The 19,893-nt window shown below is 42.5% G+C and overlaps 1 protein-coding gene across 2 annotated transcripts in view; it reads left to right on the forward strand.

Annotated features, from left to right (window-relative positions):
• The first annotated feature begins 883 nt into the window (after window positions 1-883).
• Window positions 884-19,893, forward strand: part of CDK15 (cyclin dependent kinase 15) — a 96,981-nt gene continuing 77,971 nt past the window's right edge. Inside the window, exons 1-3 of one of the 2 annotated variants that reach the window (XM_075284340.1) lie at window positions 884-1,010; window positions 10,162-10,193; window positions 18,726-18,875. In XM_075284340.1, the coding sequence (XP_075140441.1) occupies window positions 884-1,010; window positions 10,162-10,193; window positions 18,726-18,875 (309 nt within the window). Of the gene's footprint in view, window positions 1,011-10,161; window positions 10,194-15,130; window positions 15,252-18,725; window positions 18,876-19,893 lie in introns of those variants that run through there. The other variant, XM_075284341.1, reaches the window with a different exon arrangement.

Here is a 19,893-nt window from a genome sequence, read left to right on the forward strand (position 1 = left end):
GAAGACATTGTGACTAGAGATGAGCGAGTAGTATTCGTTTGAATATCGAATCCTATTATAGTCTATGGGAAAAAACGGGACACCTTGGTTCCTCCAAGTTCCAGAAGTAGCAGGATGAGGAGCATGAGGAGGTTTTTGCATTGAATTCAATGGAAATTTCCCGCGTGGTATTCGACCAATACGAGTATTCGATCGAATAGTAGTATTCGATCGAATACTACTCGCTCATCTCTAATTGTGACATTACTTGATGTTTGCTGCTTATCCAGTGTCGGACTGAGGTTTCTTGAGCCCATCAGATAAGATAATACTGAGGGTGTACCCTTCAACACCCCAGGGAAATAGACCTTAATACCTTCAAATGTCGGTGTTTTCTGTTGGACCATTAATGTGTTATAGCTTGATCCCTCTGGACAATCCTCTGGTACTTGGGTGGGCCAGGCCAACGCTTTGCTTCTCTACATTTTGGCTTCAATCTGTGGGGTCCCTTGGTGGGCCTCATACACAGCATCTATGTAGAGCAGAAGGGAATCTCGCCAGAACGTATCGTGCTGGTTCTGACATTCCTATACATCTTTCAGATTCACAACTGTTACCATATTCAGTATGTACAATGCACTGTAAATGTATAGGGACTTCTCTAACCCATGGTGAACACAACTGCTGAGGGAACATGTTATTATGTCCTGTAGCTAATAACTATAGCATATAAAAGATGCGGCATGATACTTGTAGGCATATAGTGGATAAATAAATCCTACACACATTGGTATCTGCACTTGAAAGCAATCAATGCAATGTTTATCTCTTTCTTTCCTCCCTTCCGTGCCCATATACTGCCACTATCCTTTCCAAGTCTATCTATACCACAGCTAGCGCAGTGATGAACACAGCAGCCTGCCTCTCTTTCGATCTCTCTCTTTCTCTCCCTGTTTCCTCTCTTCTCTCTCGCTCTGTGTCCATCATGCAGAACATAAGGCAAGCAGCCACAGAGGCCTTTTGTCGCCTGGGTAAGTGCCTCTTTCCCTGGCCATACCATAGTATAAGGAGAGCATTGCAATAGGTATTTACTCCCTGGCAGAAAGCGATGACCCTTATAAATGGATGTATTGCAGCCTGCATCTATACACTGCTTGTCGAGTAGGAGTGCAGTGGAGTACTACTACTAGGGTGAGGCACTAATGTCCACCGTCTCTAGGGTTAACACTTTGAAGAAACCTGTTTAATGCATGACATAACAGCTATGCTGCAGGCCCTAGAACACATAGAAGGGTTAAACAACTGGGAGTCAACATCTACTTTAACATAATTGGTGAAAGATATTGCAGACATTTGCGGTCTATGCTATCTTGATATTACTCATAGGTCTGTGTATTAAAGGCAATGTCCAGCGCGTTTCAGTTACAGTTCATTAGTAATGATAATGATGGCGATGAGTATATGTGTGTGTAAGATTACAGGTTGTGTAGTCCCTGATAAATCAACCATACTGTAACCGGGTTCCTGCACTGGCATGCTGAAATGTGTGATGCTTTGTGCACTTGAATTCAAGTCCTCAAGGTGCTGGATAAAAGCTGCCAAACTGAGTTCTTGTCTCCAAGGTCCCTTGAGGTGACAGGCTGATGTGTTCATCCATAAAAACTCCTCAGCATTGGGGCACACTGTGTGGAGGTCTTTGTGCGACAAACAGTGGTCCTGAAAAGAACTCATTTTCACATGTATTGTAAATCCATTGACCGATCCAGGAACACAAACTGTTATATTGTCCTTTACTGGATTTTATAAATGCCTGGAATGCTTAATTTTAGGACTCCCCCTCCTGCCCCAATACATGAGTTCAGTGTACTGCACCAGTGTATCCTATAGCAGACAGTACACCGTAAGTGATGTTATCTGCAAGTAATAGCCTATTAATACTGTTATTAGAAAAATAAAGCTAAGTTCTCATCTGCAGTGGAGTTTATGAGCTTCTATCGCAGAATCTGTTGTGCAAAAAAAAAAGTCCTGCATGTATGCCTTTATTTCCAGCAAAATGATGGATCCTGAAACAGAAGCCCTACAGGCCCCATTATAAACAGTGGGATCTATTGGGCTCCGATGGTGTACTTCATTTTAAACATCCAACGTTTCAGTTGTTCTGCATCTATAGCGAAGATGTATAGTGATGTGCTTTCAAAAACTACGCACCGTGCTTCCACAAAGAAGGGCTGTTTGAATGCGGTCTCCAAAGTTTTCAATTTTGCATTGTTAAATTACCCCGAACGATAATCAGTTCTCACTGCAGGTTTTAGGCCGGGGTCCCATGCAGCAAAAACGTGGCAGCAAAAACCGCAGCATTTTACAGTCAGTGCAGAGTGGATTCTAGTAAATCCCATCCATGCATTACAGAAAAATATGCGCAGTGGAAACTGCAACTGTCAATTATACCTACGGAAAACTGGTAGTTTCTCTATAGGTATAATGGAAGCAGAAAGTCCAAGTAGGAAATCTCTGTGGACTTTCTGTGAAAAGTGCTGCAGGAAAAACCGTGATGCATTGCGCTTTTTTGCTGCAACCCACTACGTGGGGCCTTAGACGTAGGCTAGGGCTACATGGTGACTTTTACTGCACAGCAAAAAATTCTGCTTATTTCTGTGGTGTCGCATGAGACATGCTATGTCTGCAACGCAACAGTTATGCAAAAATCCAAACCTACTCGACTTTCTGTTGCATGTTACATTGCTTCCATAGACATCAAGTATGTTGCATGTTACAGCTAGTTCACATGGAGTTAACACGCACGCATTCTGGCATGTATACACGTGTCAGAATGTGAGCGCTCAAAACAGATCCCATTCATTTCAATGTGTCGTTACGGGCGTATAACGGGCGTAATTTTGCGGCCGCAAAATTACGCGTGCAAAATTACACGCGTTATACGCCCGTAACAACCCACTGAAATGAATGTGATCTCTTTTGAGCGCTCACATTCTGACACGTGTATACGTGCCAGAATGTGCGCGCATTAACTCCGTGTGAGCTAGCCCTAACAGCGACTTCTGTGTGACTCAGGCTAAGGTAACGCATCTTTTTTGTTGTTGCAGTTTTGTTGCGTTTTTTGAGCCAAAGCTACAAAAGGAATGTGAAATATATAGGGAGCTCTTATACTTCTCCCTTCTGCTCAATCCACTCTTGGTTTTGGCTCAAAAAACTGCAACAAAACCTGTAACAAAAGGTTCTTATTCTATGTACAACTTTCTTTGTAATCTTTGCCTTAATTTTGCTTACTATCCAGACCATTGCCTGTATTGTTTAATAATAATAATAATAATAATAATAATAATAATAATAATAAGTATTTGTGCAGCTGCAGAAGTTTATTTTCAATTGTCTGAGGATTTCTGCTGCGGACTTGCCGTTTGACATGCCACAGATCTACACACAGATGGGGCTAATTTGTATGTGGGCACCTATTGCTGTTTCTACACAGAATCCACAAAAAATTTTTCTGCCGTGCAGATTTTTAATATGCAGCCCATATAAACCCCCAAATCCTGAACATTCTGCCATCTGAATATGCCCTTAGTGGAAATTCTTATTACCAGTATCCAGGCTCATCTTTATATTTAATCAAGCTTTATTAGAAGGTTTTTGTAATAAAAATACAGAATTGATCAGTTGCGCAGGATATACAAATACTGTAAAGAAACACAATAGTCAACAATCCCGACTTCACTTCCCTTTCCCAATCATTGAATGTCATAAGTTAAATACTTAGGGTCAGACGGAGTTTTATGGTCTGGAACCTGAGGCGGAGGCCAAAAACCGGGTAGCCGCAACTGAAAACCGGTGCACTGCACCGGCATCCAGCCACGCACTCCGCTCCGGATTAGGCCCAATTAATGGGCCTAGTCGGGAGGAGGGAGCGTCTTCAGGCCGAATCGCAAGGCGAAACGGCCTGAAGAATGAGCATCTCGCTTCTGAAATTTGAAATCAATGGGAGCTGTCTTTTTGGTCAAGATTTTGAGGTGGATACGGCCTCAAAATCCTGACCAAAAATCCGCGTGTAAACTTACTCTTAGGCTCTGTTCCCACGGAGTAACGCGCCGCCCATTTAGACACGTAAACACGTGTCAGAGCGAGGCGCTTCAAAATAGATCCCATTGACTTCAATTGGTTCCAGATTACGCACGTTACCCATTGAAATCAATGGGTTATAAAGCCTCCCATTGATTTCAATGTGTAGCGTGCTTAAGCCGGCCCCTCTTATTGAAATCAATGGGATCTGTTTTGAAGCGCCTTGCTCTGACACGTGTTTACGTGTCTAAATGAGTGGCGTGTTACTCCGTGGGAACGGAGCCTGAGACTCATTACAAGAATTTGCAGTGTCCAAGGATTGTTGGATTCCTAGGTTATCGGTAATATAAATCTATGCACCCTTAGGCTAAGGTCCCATATAGTGAAAAAAAGAGCTGCGGGAAAAACTGCGGTGCAAAACAAATTGCGTTTTTTCCTGCTGCACATTTCACAGAAAGTACTCAGACGTTTCTTCCGCGGACTTTCTGCTTCAATTAAAGCGTCAGCGTTTCCATGGGTGTCATTGACGAGCTTCGATTTCAAAAACCGCAATTGTTTTAGAGATCACAACATTTCCACTGTGCAGATTTTTCTGCAATGTTTACAGCACGTGGGGCCGCGGCCTTATACGCATCACACCTGAGATTCTCTGCAGGCTATTGCTGGGGCAATACAGGAATCAGGAGAGAGTCTACTTAGAAGATATTCATGGATTGCCATTCATTCCATTCACTTCCTTTACATCTGAGCATCACAATCATGTTTTATATCAGCAGTCATACATGTGCAATTAATACATATAATCATACAGTACATATGGAATTGTTAGCGGCTATTTTATTTCTCCTTCTAACCACAATGTACTTTAACATACCCTATTTCATAAAAGCTAAGGGGTAGATAAGATTATCTTATCTCGCAGACGGTTTGTTTTCTTTGAACGTATATCAGTTTTGTTTTGAGGTTTTTAACTGATGAATAGAGAAACTATATATATATATATATATATATATATATATTTAAATTTAAAACTCACCACTCACCACCCTCTCTACTGCTTCAATGACACAATGGGCATGTGCCAGGAGCCACCACAGATGGAACCCGGACTCATCTCAAGCTTGTTAAAGCTACTACATGTGTTACACTTAAAGTGTAGCTCCCATTTTATGTTATTTTTTGCTATTGTATTGGCAGGGTTGGGGGGTGGGAAATTGTTAAACATTTTTGTAATATACGTTATTAGCTAATCAACCCAAGATTGAAGGACTGCTGCATATTCAGTCCAAATTCCCAAATGTGTCTGTAGGTAAATGGGGTCCGCCTCTGATGCACTTTCTGGCTGATCTGTCAATCCATCCATGTATATGTTTTTTGCAGAATGTCCTTATATTGGAAAGTGTAGTTGACAATAAGAAAAAGGTATGCTGGTGCTTATTCGCCTTAGGCAATAGATTTGTTTTGCACATGTTTTTTTTTCCTGGTGTATATGCTAGCTATACACACTGAATGCAACAAAAAGTGGAAAGCGGAAATCCAGCAACCCAGGAGTTGCCTAGTAATGCTTCCCTTCAACCTTTAGCGTTTTGTATTTTTGTTTCATCATGAATTCAGTAAAAGTTAAGTTTTAATTAATTGAGACACTCCTTGGTTTCTGGATTTCCACTTTTTGTTGCATTTTTATCACCCTTAACCGAAGGGTGGGGTCTGAGCACCAGAGCAAGACCTTATACCGCCATTGGTGGAAGTCGCACTGTGTTCTACAAATCCGTTTCCATACACACTGAATGAGATGGGGATAAAACCTTTTCACACACTGTAACCAATTATACATCAGGCAATGCAAATTTGTAGAATAAAAATTAAGGCACAAAATAACTGAAAATCAGCTAAACTTATCTTTGTGAACTTACATCAATTCAATTATTTTGCCTTCATGTCTCACACAACTATCCATTCAGGATTGCTGATGCATACCTCCCAACCATCTAGGATTCTGTGGACATTAAACTGGGGGCAGATGGAGGGGGGACATTAAATTGGTAGCAGATGAAGGGGGGACATTAAATTGTGGCAGATGGAGGGGGACATTAAGCTGTGGCAGATGAAGGGGGGGCATTAACCTGTGGCAGATGGAGGCGGACAGTAAGCTGGTGGCAGATGAAGGGGAACTTTAAAAAGGACCTTTCATCAGTTGGGGCACATGTGATTTTACATACCGCTGGAAAGCCGACAGTGCGCTGAATTCAGCGCACTGTTGGCTTTCACAATCTGTGTCTCAGGTGAAGAGCTATCAGTGCCGGTACTGCCGGACCAAATTACAGATTAAGACAGCTGATCTGCTGGGTCCTAACAGGTGTAAGAGATCAGTGGGGGTCCAACACCCAGGGCCCCCGCTGATCAACTCTTTGAGAATACTGTGGTGCTTTTGAGAGCATTGTGACCCCTTCACTATTTACCTTGCAGAGGATCTGTTTTATAATAACCATACAATGTTATTACACCCTGTATTACATGGCTACTATAAAACAGATGGTGTGCGATGTGACTAGTGAAGGGGCCCCGCACAGTGACCTCCACATAGTAATATAATATATTCAGGATAGATTGGAGAGAGTAGAGTTTGGTAAATGGAAGACCGACATGTAAGGTGTAATACAGTGATCAAGATGGAAAAGAATAAAGACAATAGTTAGGGGGTTTTGATCCCGCCTTGATATTTAAAATGGCGGATTCTGAAGATGTTTTTGAGATGCAGATTATAAAAGATTCCACATGATTGTATATAGGGAGTGAAAAAAAGGTCAAACATAGCCCCAAGTCAGAAGTTGTTCACATGACAGTGAAATGGGGGCTATTCTCATGACTGTATGATGGACCGTCAAAATATAGGTCGTGTCCTGAAATGTATGGGGATCCGTGAAAACAGATACCCCTCGGGTGCAAGACGGGTGTGAAAAATGGATGTTTTTCACAGCTGTTTTGCATTTTGGTCGTGACCATCTAACCTTATGGTAAGACCACAGAATGAGATGTAAATGTAAAGCTAGAGAGAAGACATTATGTTATAGAGAGAGGACACACAAGTACTGGTTATGTAGAAGTATGTATTTAGATATTACCGGACATAACGCTGCTCACATCTGAGGATTTACTATAATGTATCATTCAATGCAAACCTCTTAAATTCTGCAGCAGTACCTCTTATTTTTATGTAATGGAGTCTCTGTTAGGACTTAGGCTAGATTCACACGAAAGAGGTGCAAAACGACTGGGAAACACGTCTTGTACCTGAGGGTCACCGGTTTTCACGGATCCCCCATACAACTGATTCCCAAATAACAGTTGTGTGAATAGCCCCATTAACGGACACTAAAATGAATGCTGCCATGTGATGTCCTTTAAAAAAAAAAAAAATGGAAGTCACATGGCCATTATTCACCGTCATATGATTGTAGCCTAAAGCCTCTAGCACACGATAGTGCTGTTTTTGATGGCTTTACGTCCGTTCCGTAATGTAAAAAACAGATGAATTTCATTGGTCTATTATTTTTGACCCCGCTTTCTGATCCATTTTTAGTGGACATGAAATGGATGACAATCAGTTTTACATCAGTTAAAAACAGATCCATTAGGTCTGTGAAAATGGACAAAGATGGCGTAGGACATGTGAGTGAACGAAGACATTAAGTTCAGACATGGCAGCCAAAAACTACTTTCTGGGCTGAATTCTGTCTTTAGAATTAGCATCTGTATTTCCCATACTCACATATAGACGAGGCCATGTATGACACTGGTTATCTATCTCCTATGCTTATATGAATACAGTTGAATGCAGGGCATTGTGTAAGGGGGTGCAGGTAGTCCTCATTGTGGGCACAGAGATCTTGAACAATCCATCTTAGTTGTTACACGGCCACTTATACAGCAATACGAACTACATGGCCAATGTTTGTAAGAATAGTGCTGCCTCTATTGCAAACAATGAACATGAATGTGGTCGTATTGTAACTTGCAAGTCAAGGTTTTGATTTGTTGTGACCATCACATAGAGGTTGCAGTAACTTCTGAGTTAAATTTCAACCAGATTTACTTTTAGGAGGCTACCGAATGAGGAGCAAAATGGCTGTTCAATGTCTGTGATTGGGGGCTATTCTCATAACTGGTATATTTTAATGGTCTTTTATAGTCAACGGTCAAAATATAGGTCATGTCCTATTTTTGTTCAATCACACAGATCCTTCGATGCATTCATATGTTTTGAATCCACGGGTGAATGGAATCAATGAAAACGGGTGCCCCTTAGGTGCAAGACGGTCCTTAAAAATTCATGCCTTTCACAGCCATTTTGCACCTCATTCATGTCAACATAACCTAATGAGTCTGGTTGAAATTTAACTCACAAGTTACTGCAACCTCTATGTGATGGTCACAACAAATCAAAACCTCAATATGCAAGTTCCAACATGACCACATTCATGTTGATTGTTTGCAATAGAGACAGCACTACTCTGCAGACATTGGCCATGTAGTTTATATTGCTGTAAAAGTGGCTGTGTAGCAACTAAGGCCTGGTTCACATTTGCGTTCAGTATTCTGTTTGGGGAGTCCACTTGGGGACCCCCTGAACGGAATACAGAACGCATTAAAAAGTGGTGAGCAATGAAACCACTCGACCCCATAGACTATAATGGCGTCCTTGTGTTATCCGCTCGGTGTCTGCATAAATCATGGTCATGAGTCAAAAGTGCTGTCTCTGCATGATTCGTGCAGACACCGTGCAATAATGGGGTCCGTGTGGTTTCATTGCTCAACGCTTGTTAATGCGTTCTGTATTCTATTTGGGGGGTTCCCAAGCAGAGTCCCTGAACGGAATACCGAACACAGATGTGTGCCCACTATATGGACCACTTACAACCCCTTCCAAAATGCCCTACATTGAACTGTATTCATATAAACCAGTGGCGTAACTACTGCTATAGCAGCAGAGGCAGCAGCCACAGGGCCGGGGACATTAGGGGCCCGGTGACAGCCGCTACCGCGGCTATCATTATACTCGGGGGTCTTTTCGGTCCCCCGAGTATAATGATTGGCGGACCAGGAGAGGTAAGAAACATAAAAAACACTGTTACTTACCTCTCCACGATCCGTGCAGACTTCGGCCTAGTCGTCTGACGTCTCATAACCCTGCGTCCGGGTCAGGTGACGTCTGGCATCTTTGAAGATTGACTACTTCGGAGGCCGACAGCGTAGGAGACGGGAGATAGGTAACATTGTTTTTTTTATGTTTTTTTTTTTTTCCCCCTGGGTCTCCGATTATTATACTCTGGGGTCTGAAAAGTATAATAATTGTTTATGGGTGTCCACAGTGGGACATAATACTGTGTGCAGGGGCCACTATGGGGGATAATACAGTGTGCAGGGGCCACTATGGGGCATAATAGAGCATGCAGGAATGCGTAGGAGGGGGTCGGTCAAGGTCTTCGGCGTCGCTCGGGGGGGGGGGGGATGTCAAAAATTCGCCACGGGGCCCCGCCATTCCTAGTTACGCCACTGATATAAACATAGGAGACGGATAAGTAGTGTCATTCATGGCCTCATCTATATGAGGGTATGAGAAATACAGATGCTTATTTCTAAAGACAGAAAACATCCCAGAAAGTAGTCTTTAGTTTCAGTGTCTGAATTATCCAGGAAGGTAATTAATCTCTGTGCTAACTTGCTAAATGTTCTTTTCTGGCCAGTCACATGGGATTACGGCCTTGATACACATTGTAGATAAAATACTTTGCATAAATTGAACGGAGCGATCAGTAGAAATCCATTATAAGTGCTGCACTCCTGACAAAATAAATACGCCTTCTGTCTCTTCCTCAGGCTCTGCTATTTTCAGTGCTATTCCCATGACAACCACAATAATAATACCATTATGTAAAAAGAAAACGGAATGTAAAACGCGTGGTAGAAATGTGTTCAAGTCAGAAAGTCTTGCTCATAAGTACACTGGATTTTATGTTTTCTGTTCAGGCAATTGTGATAGAGACTGCTTGCCGTTATTGGATATTTAACATGTTCCAATTCAGTAACATATATATTTTTTTATAGGTTTGAAACAAAAACATACCGGCTATGAAGAGGTAAGAATAAAATAAGGGATGGTTTACAATAAAAGGGATTGACAGAATTTGGAAATTGGTGACCTGTCCACAGTATGGGACATCATATCATATCATTGGGGGTGTGACACATGAAATGAATACAATTCAATTCAATGCAGTTCAGTTCAATGCATCCTCTGGGTTGGGTGTACACAGTGGACAGAGCAAAAAGCAGATAGCTCCATACACTGTGTAATGGCTATGCCAGGTTACTGCAGCCACTACATAGTGTACAGAGCCTGGTAGTGTGCTGCTATCACTTGGTGCATTTATTCTTTTTTTTAGGAAAATTTTGAATGGATAAGGGTCTGCTTACATTGGTGTCATAGCCTCCAATAGAGCCAGAATAAATCAGTTTCCAAAAGTCAGTGTGAACAAAGACTAAGTATTTCTTTCCATACGACTGTAATGTGCCCACGACTCATTGGTTTCAATTGTTGGTGGGTGTTCTCAGGGACCTGGTAAATACAGACGATTACTAAGCCCAAATGATCACTGAAGCTTCTTAAGTAGCTGAGAAAATAAATTCAGATATTTTATTGTCCGCCAAAGAGCCATTTTATCAGTTTCAGTAAAACTGTTGTCACTTTGTGGTCTAAGCCAGACAGACGATTTTTAACCGTTGGTTTCAGGTTTCTTATTTTTCATCACTTGGTTTGGTTGATGAGATCAATGTAGAGAGACGTTAGTTAATGCGTCTGTCACAATGAATTCCTCTGCAAGATTGCTGTTTCTGTACAATTCAGTTTACCAGAATAGTTATATCTGCGTTGTTTACAATACTTTATTGTCACTGGACTAACCAAAACTTTAATTTGGTAAAGTGAACCTTTCACCATCTCCAACAATTCAAGTGTTTAGCCTATGTTAATAGTGGCTGCTCCTCTGATTCCAACACAATTGGAATTTTCTCTCTAGCAACAATTGTTCCTGAGCAACAAGGGCAGGTAGTTTGGCTATATAAGCACTGTACTGTAAGGTGGGCAGTGTCAGGCAGGGGGTGTGATTCAGAGCTCCAATCAGAGGCAGCCAGTGCCAGAGCTCAGAGTCACACCCCTTGTATGCTCCTACCTGACACTGTGTCGTGACAGAACAGAGCCTAAATAGCATATTAGGCACCAAAACTAACTGCACTGATTGTTCAGGAATGGTGATGGCTAGAGAAATTATTCCAATTCTACCGAAATCAATGGAGCACTGCCTATTAACTGATGTAAAAACTGGGCTTGTTGGAGGTGATGAAAGGTTCTTTTTAAAGAAGACCTTACACAATCTCCACTAATTCCAGTTATCTGCTCTTCCACTGATTCTGGCACAGTTGAAATTCTTCTCTAGCCCCCACTGTACCCGAGCAGTCAGTGCTGTTAGTTTTGATGCCTAATATGTCATTTAGGCTCTGTCAAGTGGGTGGTCTCAGGCAGGAGCAAGCAATTGGGCATGATTCAGAGATCCAGTCTGAGGTGGACACTGTCAGAGCTCAGAATCACGTCCCCCTTGTCTGCTCCTGCCTGACACCGCCCATCTGAAAGCACAGAGCTAATTATCATATTAGGCACCAAAACTAACTGCAGTGATTTCTCAGAAAAGGTTGGGGGTGGTAAAAATTCCATTAGATGCTGGAGTCAGTGGAACAGCACCTATTCAAGGATCCAAAGAACTGGAATGGGTGGAGATGGTGAGAGGTCCTATGTAAAGGGAACTTGTCAGTTGCTTTTTCCTTCATAAACTGACCGTGCAGTATAAAGTACTTACCTTTTCATTGTTATCCCTCTGTAATCTTTCTATTGCAACAAAGCGAAACTCTAAATGTTTGAAAGCATAAAAAGTCACATGCAAATTATCCTAAGTAGTCAAGGGGGCGGGGAGCAGCTTCAGCCTAGTCACACTATCTGATTTCTTTTTCACATCTCCTGTGTTTGACATCTCCCTCATAACATCTGGGAGCGAGAGAACTGCGAAGGAAATGTCAATCAGACGCAGGAGGCATGATAAGCAAATAGACAGGCAAACTGATACCACTCCCTTAAATAAGTGAGACACGCCATTAACACAGGAAGCAAATAAAAGTGAAACACAAAGACACCTAATCCCTTCAATTTGGTACAAGGGTACCTTACAGGGACCCTATAGTGACCGTATAGTGGTCAGATATAACGTCTACAAAGTCGTTCTTTGGAGTACTATCATGTAACATCTGAAGTTTCTGATAAGTATTTTTTCAGTTGGCAGCAAAAGAGGAAGAAATGTTCTATAAGTAGAAAGTCTAGTGGTAGTAAAATCTACAAGACGTTTCCATCATCCTTCACTGTGCTGGTGATGAATGAAGGCGCTGACTACCTTTAGCCTTTGGTACACATGCCGCAGTCACTCATCTGCATGGCTTTCAAGACTTCTGGTGGCAAGTGTATTTGTACAAGTGTAAAGTGGGGGATATTTTCCAACATGTATTATGTAGCTTATTTGGAAAACTTTCTGCATCATGACTATCGCCCTCTATTGCACATACAATGGAAATTGATTTCAAGTGAAGGAAGCAGTCAACAGAAAAATGGCGGCCCATCTACTAGGTCTGGAGAGCCTGAGTGTAAGAATGTAATTGTCTAATGATTTTAGCATTTCCAGTCTCAGAACAAGGTGTCGATAATCCGCAGCCCCATAGTGAACTATGTGCTGGTGATCATGAGTAGGAATCAAACGTACTCATGAAATGCAATGGTTGCTTCTTCATCATGTCCCTGTTTGCAATATTAAAATGATTGAGACTTCAATATTCATGGCCTATCCCCACTGATAAATTGATTGAAGGGCCATTCTAGGGAATAGACTGAGCTGCAGTACCATATATAGCCACTACAAAATGTATGGCGCTGTCCCTGGTAAACGATGATGGGGACATACATCAACTGGTAGAGATACTGAGAGTTGACCATCAATATCAAAGTCCCAAAAAACACTGAAAGAAGAGGAGTTCTATTCCTAGTTCCCAGTGTATTAGTAGGCCATTATTTGGGCTTTCTTACCGCTGTATAGGAACATATTCCCTTGTATATTCATGCAAATTAGCAAAATCTGCTGCCAAAATTGGCTCCCATTGATTTCTATGGGAGCCGCTCGCTTCTTTTTTCCACTTGCTAGTAGCGGAAAAAAAGAAGCGAGCTGCCCTATCTTGCCGCGGATTTCGTGGCTGAATCAGCCGCGGTGTCCACAGTGCGAGGCTTCGGCCCATTCATTTGGGCCTAATCCATTGCGGAATGCCACAACAGGATGCCAGTGCACTGCACCGGCATCCCGTCACGGCAGCCGCGATGGAACGTGTACACGTTGAACTCCATGTGAACTAGCCCTATCTCAACTCATCTCAGCTTGTAGTAGCACGGTAAAACACAGAAGAGAGACACCGAGTGCTCTGAGTGTAGTAAGCGCGTTACGTTGGTCTTAGGAGAGATAAGCCAATGGCAGTAGCTTAGTCCCATCTTTGGATTTGGAATATACACATGCCTACAGCTGTCTAAAGTATATGGCCAGCTTAAAGGGTTGTTCAGGTTATTTTAGTATTGCAGCCAAGAAAGGTGAAATAAAACCAAAAACAAAACATACTCATCTGTCCCTGGTTCTATAGTGTCCCAGGCTGCTGTCTGGTCCCTGTGGCGCCCCAGGGCTTTTCCAGCAGAGGTCCCTGCTGCATGTTACCACTAACTCCAATCAGCGGCCTAAGGAAAGGACACGGGGTGTCACTTGTAGACGTCAAAGGTGACATCCCAGTTCTTTTCCTTAAGCCACTAATTGGCCTTGGTGGTCACCAGAAAAGCCTCAAAGCACAGTGGGACCGGACAGCAGCCTAGGACACTAGAGCACCAGGAACAGGTAAGTGGGTTTTTTTGTTTGTTTTTTTCATTTTCCCCAGGCTCTGGCTGCAATAATAAAATGTCCTGTGCCACCTATTTAAGACTCAGTTCACATCTGTGTTCTGGCCATTCTGTTCCCTTCTTCACATGAAAAATGGATAGAGAAAAGCGATGCACTTTTCTCTCCGCATTTTTCATGCGGATACTTAGTGGAAACCACATGGACTCCATTATAGTCTATGGGGTCTGTGGGTTTCCTAAGGTAACCGCTTTTTTTATGCGGATTGAGCGGAATCCCCGAACGCAGATGTGAACCGGGCCTAATTTGTGGTAGAACTTGGCTGGTGTGCACAAAAGAACACCTTTGGATTAAACGGCAGCCCTGATTGTGAGCCAGGCCTTCTTCCAATGCCCTATCTCCTTATTGGTGTGATGGGTGAATGGATGCCTCTACTTTCTGAAACCTGTTGGACATCATTCCTGGGACAGTACTTTATTATTGCACATAAAGGATGCATTCAATAAACAATGGCAATAACAGAAAAGCTTAGCAGTCATAGGCTAAGGTCCCACATTCCAGAAATACACAGCGTTTTGCAGTGCCAATATAGTGAATGAGAATCTGGCTAATCCCATCCACACGCTGCAGAAAAAACTGCTGTCCCTGTAGATTTAATAATGGAAGGAAAAATGCAACAAAAAAACAATGAAAAATGCTATAGAAAAAAAAAATAGTGTGTTTTTAGTTCCATTTTGCTATGTGGGGCTTTAACCATACATGGATTTCATGTTCTGGTTGCGTGTAGATGTTTTATGATTTTATTGAACAGCACAGTCACAGTATACATACAATGACATGTTACACATGAAATCTATGGAAACATACTATCTATAAGCACAATGCTTTCATGTTACATTATATGCATACAACTGTGTGTTTTTGGAATCTCAGGGAATGTGGGAAGGCAGCTTTGAGTCATGGGTCTGTTTGCTAGAAGCTGGGGTGTCATGTGAGTCATGTGAATAGCGTACTGGCAATATAGAAGACAAAGCAGAATGAAATGTATGAGCAGCATAGAAGGTAATGGGCGAAGTACTGTGTATCAATGCTGTGTGCTGTGGCTCTGGGAGAGATGTCCCCGAATGTCAGCAAGAGGATTTTTCTGTATATGAGGATTCTCAAAACTTGGAGGTATGGGTGATGAATGTATTCTTCATTACGTAGTTTATTACTTTCTGTGCTGCATGTGAATGTATTTTTGCATTATTTATATTGAATTAGCTATATATACTCATCCAATCTTAATATCTACTCATCTTATTAAAATGGCTATTAGATCATATATCATTACTATAGCGATAGGTCATAAACTGATCATTTCAACCAGGCTTTACCATGAAGACTGTATACAGTATGTTCTATCTATCTATCTATCTATCTATCTATCTATCTATCTATCTATCTATCTCCTATCTATCATCTATCTATCTATCTATCTATCTATCTCCTATCTATCTATCTATCTATCTATCTATCTATCTATCTATCTATCTATTGTTTTTTTTTAATAGTACTTACAAGATTTCTGGTGAAATTGACTGACCAGAGATTGAATTCTGAGTACTTGATGCATATAGATGGTGTCAAATAGTGTTTGGATAGTTAAAATGGTACATGGCGGAAAATGAAGAGGAATTCTCTTAATTTTCTGTCGCTGGCATTTTCACCGCGCACTAGCCGTGACGGGATGCCAATGCAATGCATCAACATTTTGTCGCAGCATCCCGCTCCTGAGCAGCCCTGGATGAATGGGACTAATCAGAAGGGAGTCTCGAGCCTCTCGAGCTTCTTTTTTCCACATCCTGCTGCGACCTCTGCTTCCCATTGAAAATAATGGGAGGCGGATTCCAGGAGGAATCTGCTCCAGACTCGGGGGTGAAATCCGCCCCCAAATCCACCTCACATTCCTCCATGTGAACACACCCTAGGGTAAAAGGTGTCTACCTGAGAGAAAAAAAATCTGATAGGGTTTCATGGAATTAGAGTATTATAAAACTATAATTGTAATCTGTTGTGAAAAAGATGACATCATCAAAATTCTTCTCAGTGATTGTAGTGTTAAAAAATCTGTGGTCACATTACTTTTTTTGTCAAATGACTGTATTATTCAGTATCTTTATAGCTGTGCTATGGTTAAACTGTGCACAGTAACCCATAATAAAGTATACCAGGGTGTTCACAAACTTGTACTGTAGATGGTATTCAGGGACGCATTAACCATAGGGCTAATGGTACACTTGCACCAGGCCCTATTGTAGTGAGGGACCCCTTGGGACAGTCCTGCATTTAGAGCGCTATCTTGCTGTTCTGGTCCACCCCACTATGTCACAGCTACAACTCATTTGCTTCCTCTGGGCGCAGATGAATTGAGTACAATGGTAAAGCAGGGAGCCATACGCTCCCTGCTTCACCATTCCACCGCTGTCTGTTCTCCCAGTGTACTGCTTGGGAGTAGTGAGGTCACTTATATTGTGCCTTTTGCTCCCTGAATTTGCAGACAGTAGAGAACAGGGGAACCGGGAAAGATGAGTATTAGATTTTTTTTTTATATGATTGATATGGGGGCGGCAACCTGGAAAGGGAACTGGGGCGAGGGGGAACCTGGAAAGGGGACTGGGGCGAGGGGGAACCTGGAAAGGGGACATGATACTGGGGGAGCCACTGGGATGGGACAGCTTAGTGAATGAGGGGCCACTGTGGGGAAACCTGTTAAAATCTGATGCCTCTGTAGGGGAATTTCATTGTGTGATGGGCCACTGAGGGGCATTTTATCATGTGGGTGTCACAATACTAGTGGCACAGGATCAGGAGTCCAGTCGTCGGGTAATGCAGAGGAGGCTGGAGACAGCACGTGGGTAGCCCACAGGTGGGCTCAGGTATAGTCCAAGATCAGATGAGCAAGTAACAGATATGAGTCTGTAGAAGTTCAGGAGCTGTATAGAGCTACGGTGAGCTTGCAGCCAGCAGGTAAAGTTCCGAGGAACTAAAGAAGATCTCTAGCAAAGAGGTCCCCTAGGTATCCAGGCTGTATTTGGATATTCAGAACACAATACCAACACAACAGGAAGTGTCAGAGTCACCTATATATAGGCAACCCAATCAGGTTAATACAGGGCGGGTTCCAATCATTAGAAGCAGCTGATGAGCCTCAGGAGTAGGCTCCACACAGAAGTCCAACAGGCCATTATTCAACAAGCTGGATAGCTCAGGAAACAAGGAGACATCGGGCAAGACAGCAGGTCACAGGTTCAAATCCTGACCGTGGGAACTACTGAGAGGGCATTATAATTTGTGCAAGTGAGGTATTTCTAAGTGGTGATGGGCGACCCACTTATAAAACCTTTGCACTGGGCCCACCAATGTGTTAAAATGACCCTAATGGTTCCTAACTGGTGTAGACTTCCATTTCAGTGCATGGGGGTGCATCTGAATTAAGAGGCTGAAGTCTCAGGCCTTGCAACAGTCTGAAACTTTATTAAGGCTGAGGCCCAGTTCACATCTACGTTTGGGTTTCCGTTCGGGGAATCTGCATGGGGACATCCCCAATGGAAACCTGTACGCATTAAAAAATGGTTACGTAAAGAAACCCGCGGACCCCATAGACTATATACTGTCACTATAAAGGGTTCTGTGTGGATTCCACAAAACGTGTGGCGAGAAAAGTACTGCAGACTCCCCGAATAGAAACCTGAACACAGACATGAACCAGGCCTTAGATATTAAATGCCAGCCTCAATAAATCTGCCACTTTGTGTGCCCAGTAAACAGTGTCTAGAAAAGGTTTCATCGAGAAAGACCATGGCTGAAAATGCTCCAACTTGCCTAAAAAGTTTGTTGCAAAATATTGCCATATAGTAAGCCCACCGAGACGTAGCATCATGACCTAATGTTAATATTTTACACCCAAGCAAACAGCATCATAGATCCCTTTAGTCAGGCTTGTGACATTTTATCCTTGTGTAGACCTGGCCTAAATACAATTAATTTTTTTTTATAGATTACTACAGTTTACTAACTTTGCCTTGGCCATTGTTCTGACAAAAATGATTTTAATGCCAGTATTATTAATGATACTTTAGTTTTATTATTTATTGATGATTTTCCATACTGACCATTTATGGTTCCAATCACTTAGAAGTAACCAAAAGTCTAACAGTTATTGACCAGTGTAAACAGTGTCTTGGATTCACTGACCAGTTACACTGAAATTTACTCTTTTTGCAATTTAATTCATTCTCCATACTCGATCCCCAAATAATTCAGACTCCAGTTTCGATCATCCAAGTTAACTCTGACCTCATACAACCTGGTCTTTCTCTGAATCTTGCTTCTCCCCTGAGAATATGGCCAGTAGGATGAGATGGGCATAGGTAGGCAGCTGTATGTAGGGCAGACAGACTATTTCTCTCAGGATCATGTGACTTCCTTCTAGGAAGTTACAAGGCTTGGGAAAATGTAGTCGTCTTGCACTGGCATCACACAATGAACTTCGCTGCAATGGAGGTGGATGGACAATAGTCAAGGAGTCTTCACCAGGGAAATGACTAACCTGAGCATTTCTTACTCTTTCCATCATGGCTCAAACTAATGCCACTTTCTCCTTAGCTTACAGATTTCAGTGATGTCCCATGTCCCGTACGGTCTCTTCCTCCCCAGTGGTATCACACAGTCCAAGTGCGGAGAATACGATCGCTAAGGGCTCGAAGCAACAGTGATCCACTGCAAGGGAAGAATTTAGGGCAGGGGCTTCAGTGGGTGAGTATAACATACCATTATCCTTCTTATCTTTTTATATCATATAGACAGTGTAATAAATACATCGGATATTAAGTCACAGCTAATGTAATACTCTCTTTTAGAGGCTGCTCTTGCTATAGTTACAATGGCATGGTGTGTAGGTTATAATATAATGCCCTGTAACTTTACATGAAAATCATTACATTGATATTATGTACACAGCTATCTATATATTGTTCTGTACGATAGTATTTTATATTGCCGTATACTAGCCTCTGCCCGCGACTTCGTCTGCGGGTTGTTGGAGTGGATGATCCGCCTATATTCAGCAAATTGCTGCCGTTGATGGTTTGCCTGCTCTCAAGCTGTCCTGCTGCTGAACTTGTTCCTCGCACCTTGCCTGTGATTGTTTGGGCATCTCAGCAGCTCGCTGGGACACCATATATGAGTGTATTGTTGGTGATAATGATCCACCTGCTCCGGCGTTTTGACAGCTGTCAAGCTGGCCTGTCGCTGAACACATTCCTCACACTGCGTCTGGGATTGTTCCGGCATCTCAGCAGCTCGCTGGGAAGCAATATAATGAGCATGTTGTTGGCGTTGATGATCTGCATGCTCCAGCGATTCGGCAACTCTCAAGCTGGCCTGCCGCTGAACTAATTCCTCACGCTATGCCTGTGATTGTTGCGGCATCTCAGCAGCTTGCTGTGGCGCCATATAATGAGTGTGTTGTTGGCATTGATGATCCGACTGCTTTGGCATTTAAGCAGCTCTCAAGTTGGGCTGGCACTGATGTTGTTCTTCGCTCCGTGCCTGTAATTGTTCCGGCATCTCAGCAGCTCGCTGCGACGCTATATAATGCATGTGTTGTTGGCGTCGATGATCCCCCTCAGTTCTGCTTGAAGAGAACTCTGTGACTTTTGGCTTCCTTCATAGCTCTCGTTGTTTGCAACAAATTAGATTTTCTTTTTCCAGGCATGTTTAAAATTGACAAACTGCCAATTTGGATTAAAGGTGTTTTCTCATGTCAGCTTGT

This window comes from Leptodactylus fuscus, chromosome 8 (assembly GCF_031893055.1).
Source record: "Leptodactylus fuscus isolate aLepFus1 chromosome 8, aLepFus1.hap2, whole genome shotgun sequence".
Taxonomy (NCBI): Eukaryota; Metazoa; Chordata; class Amphibia; order Anura; family Leptodactylidae; genus Leptodactylus; species Leptodactylus fuscus.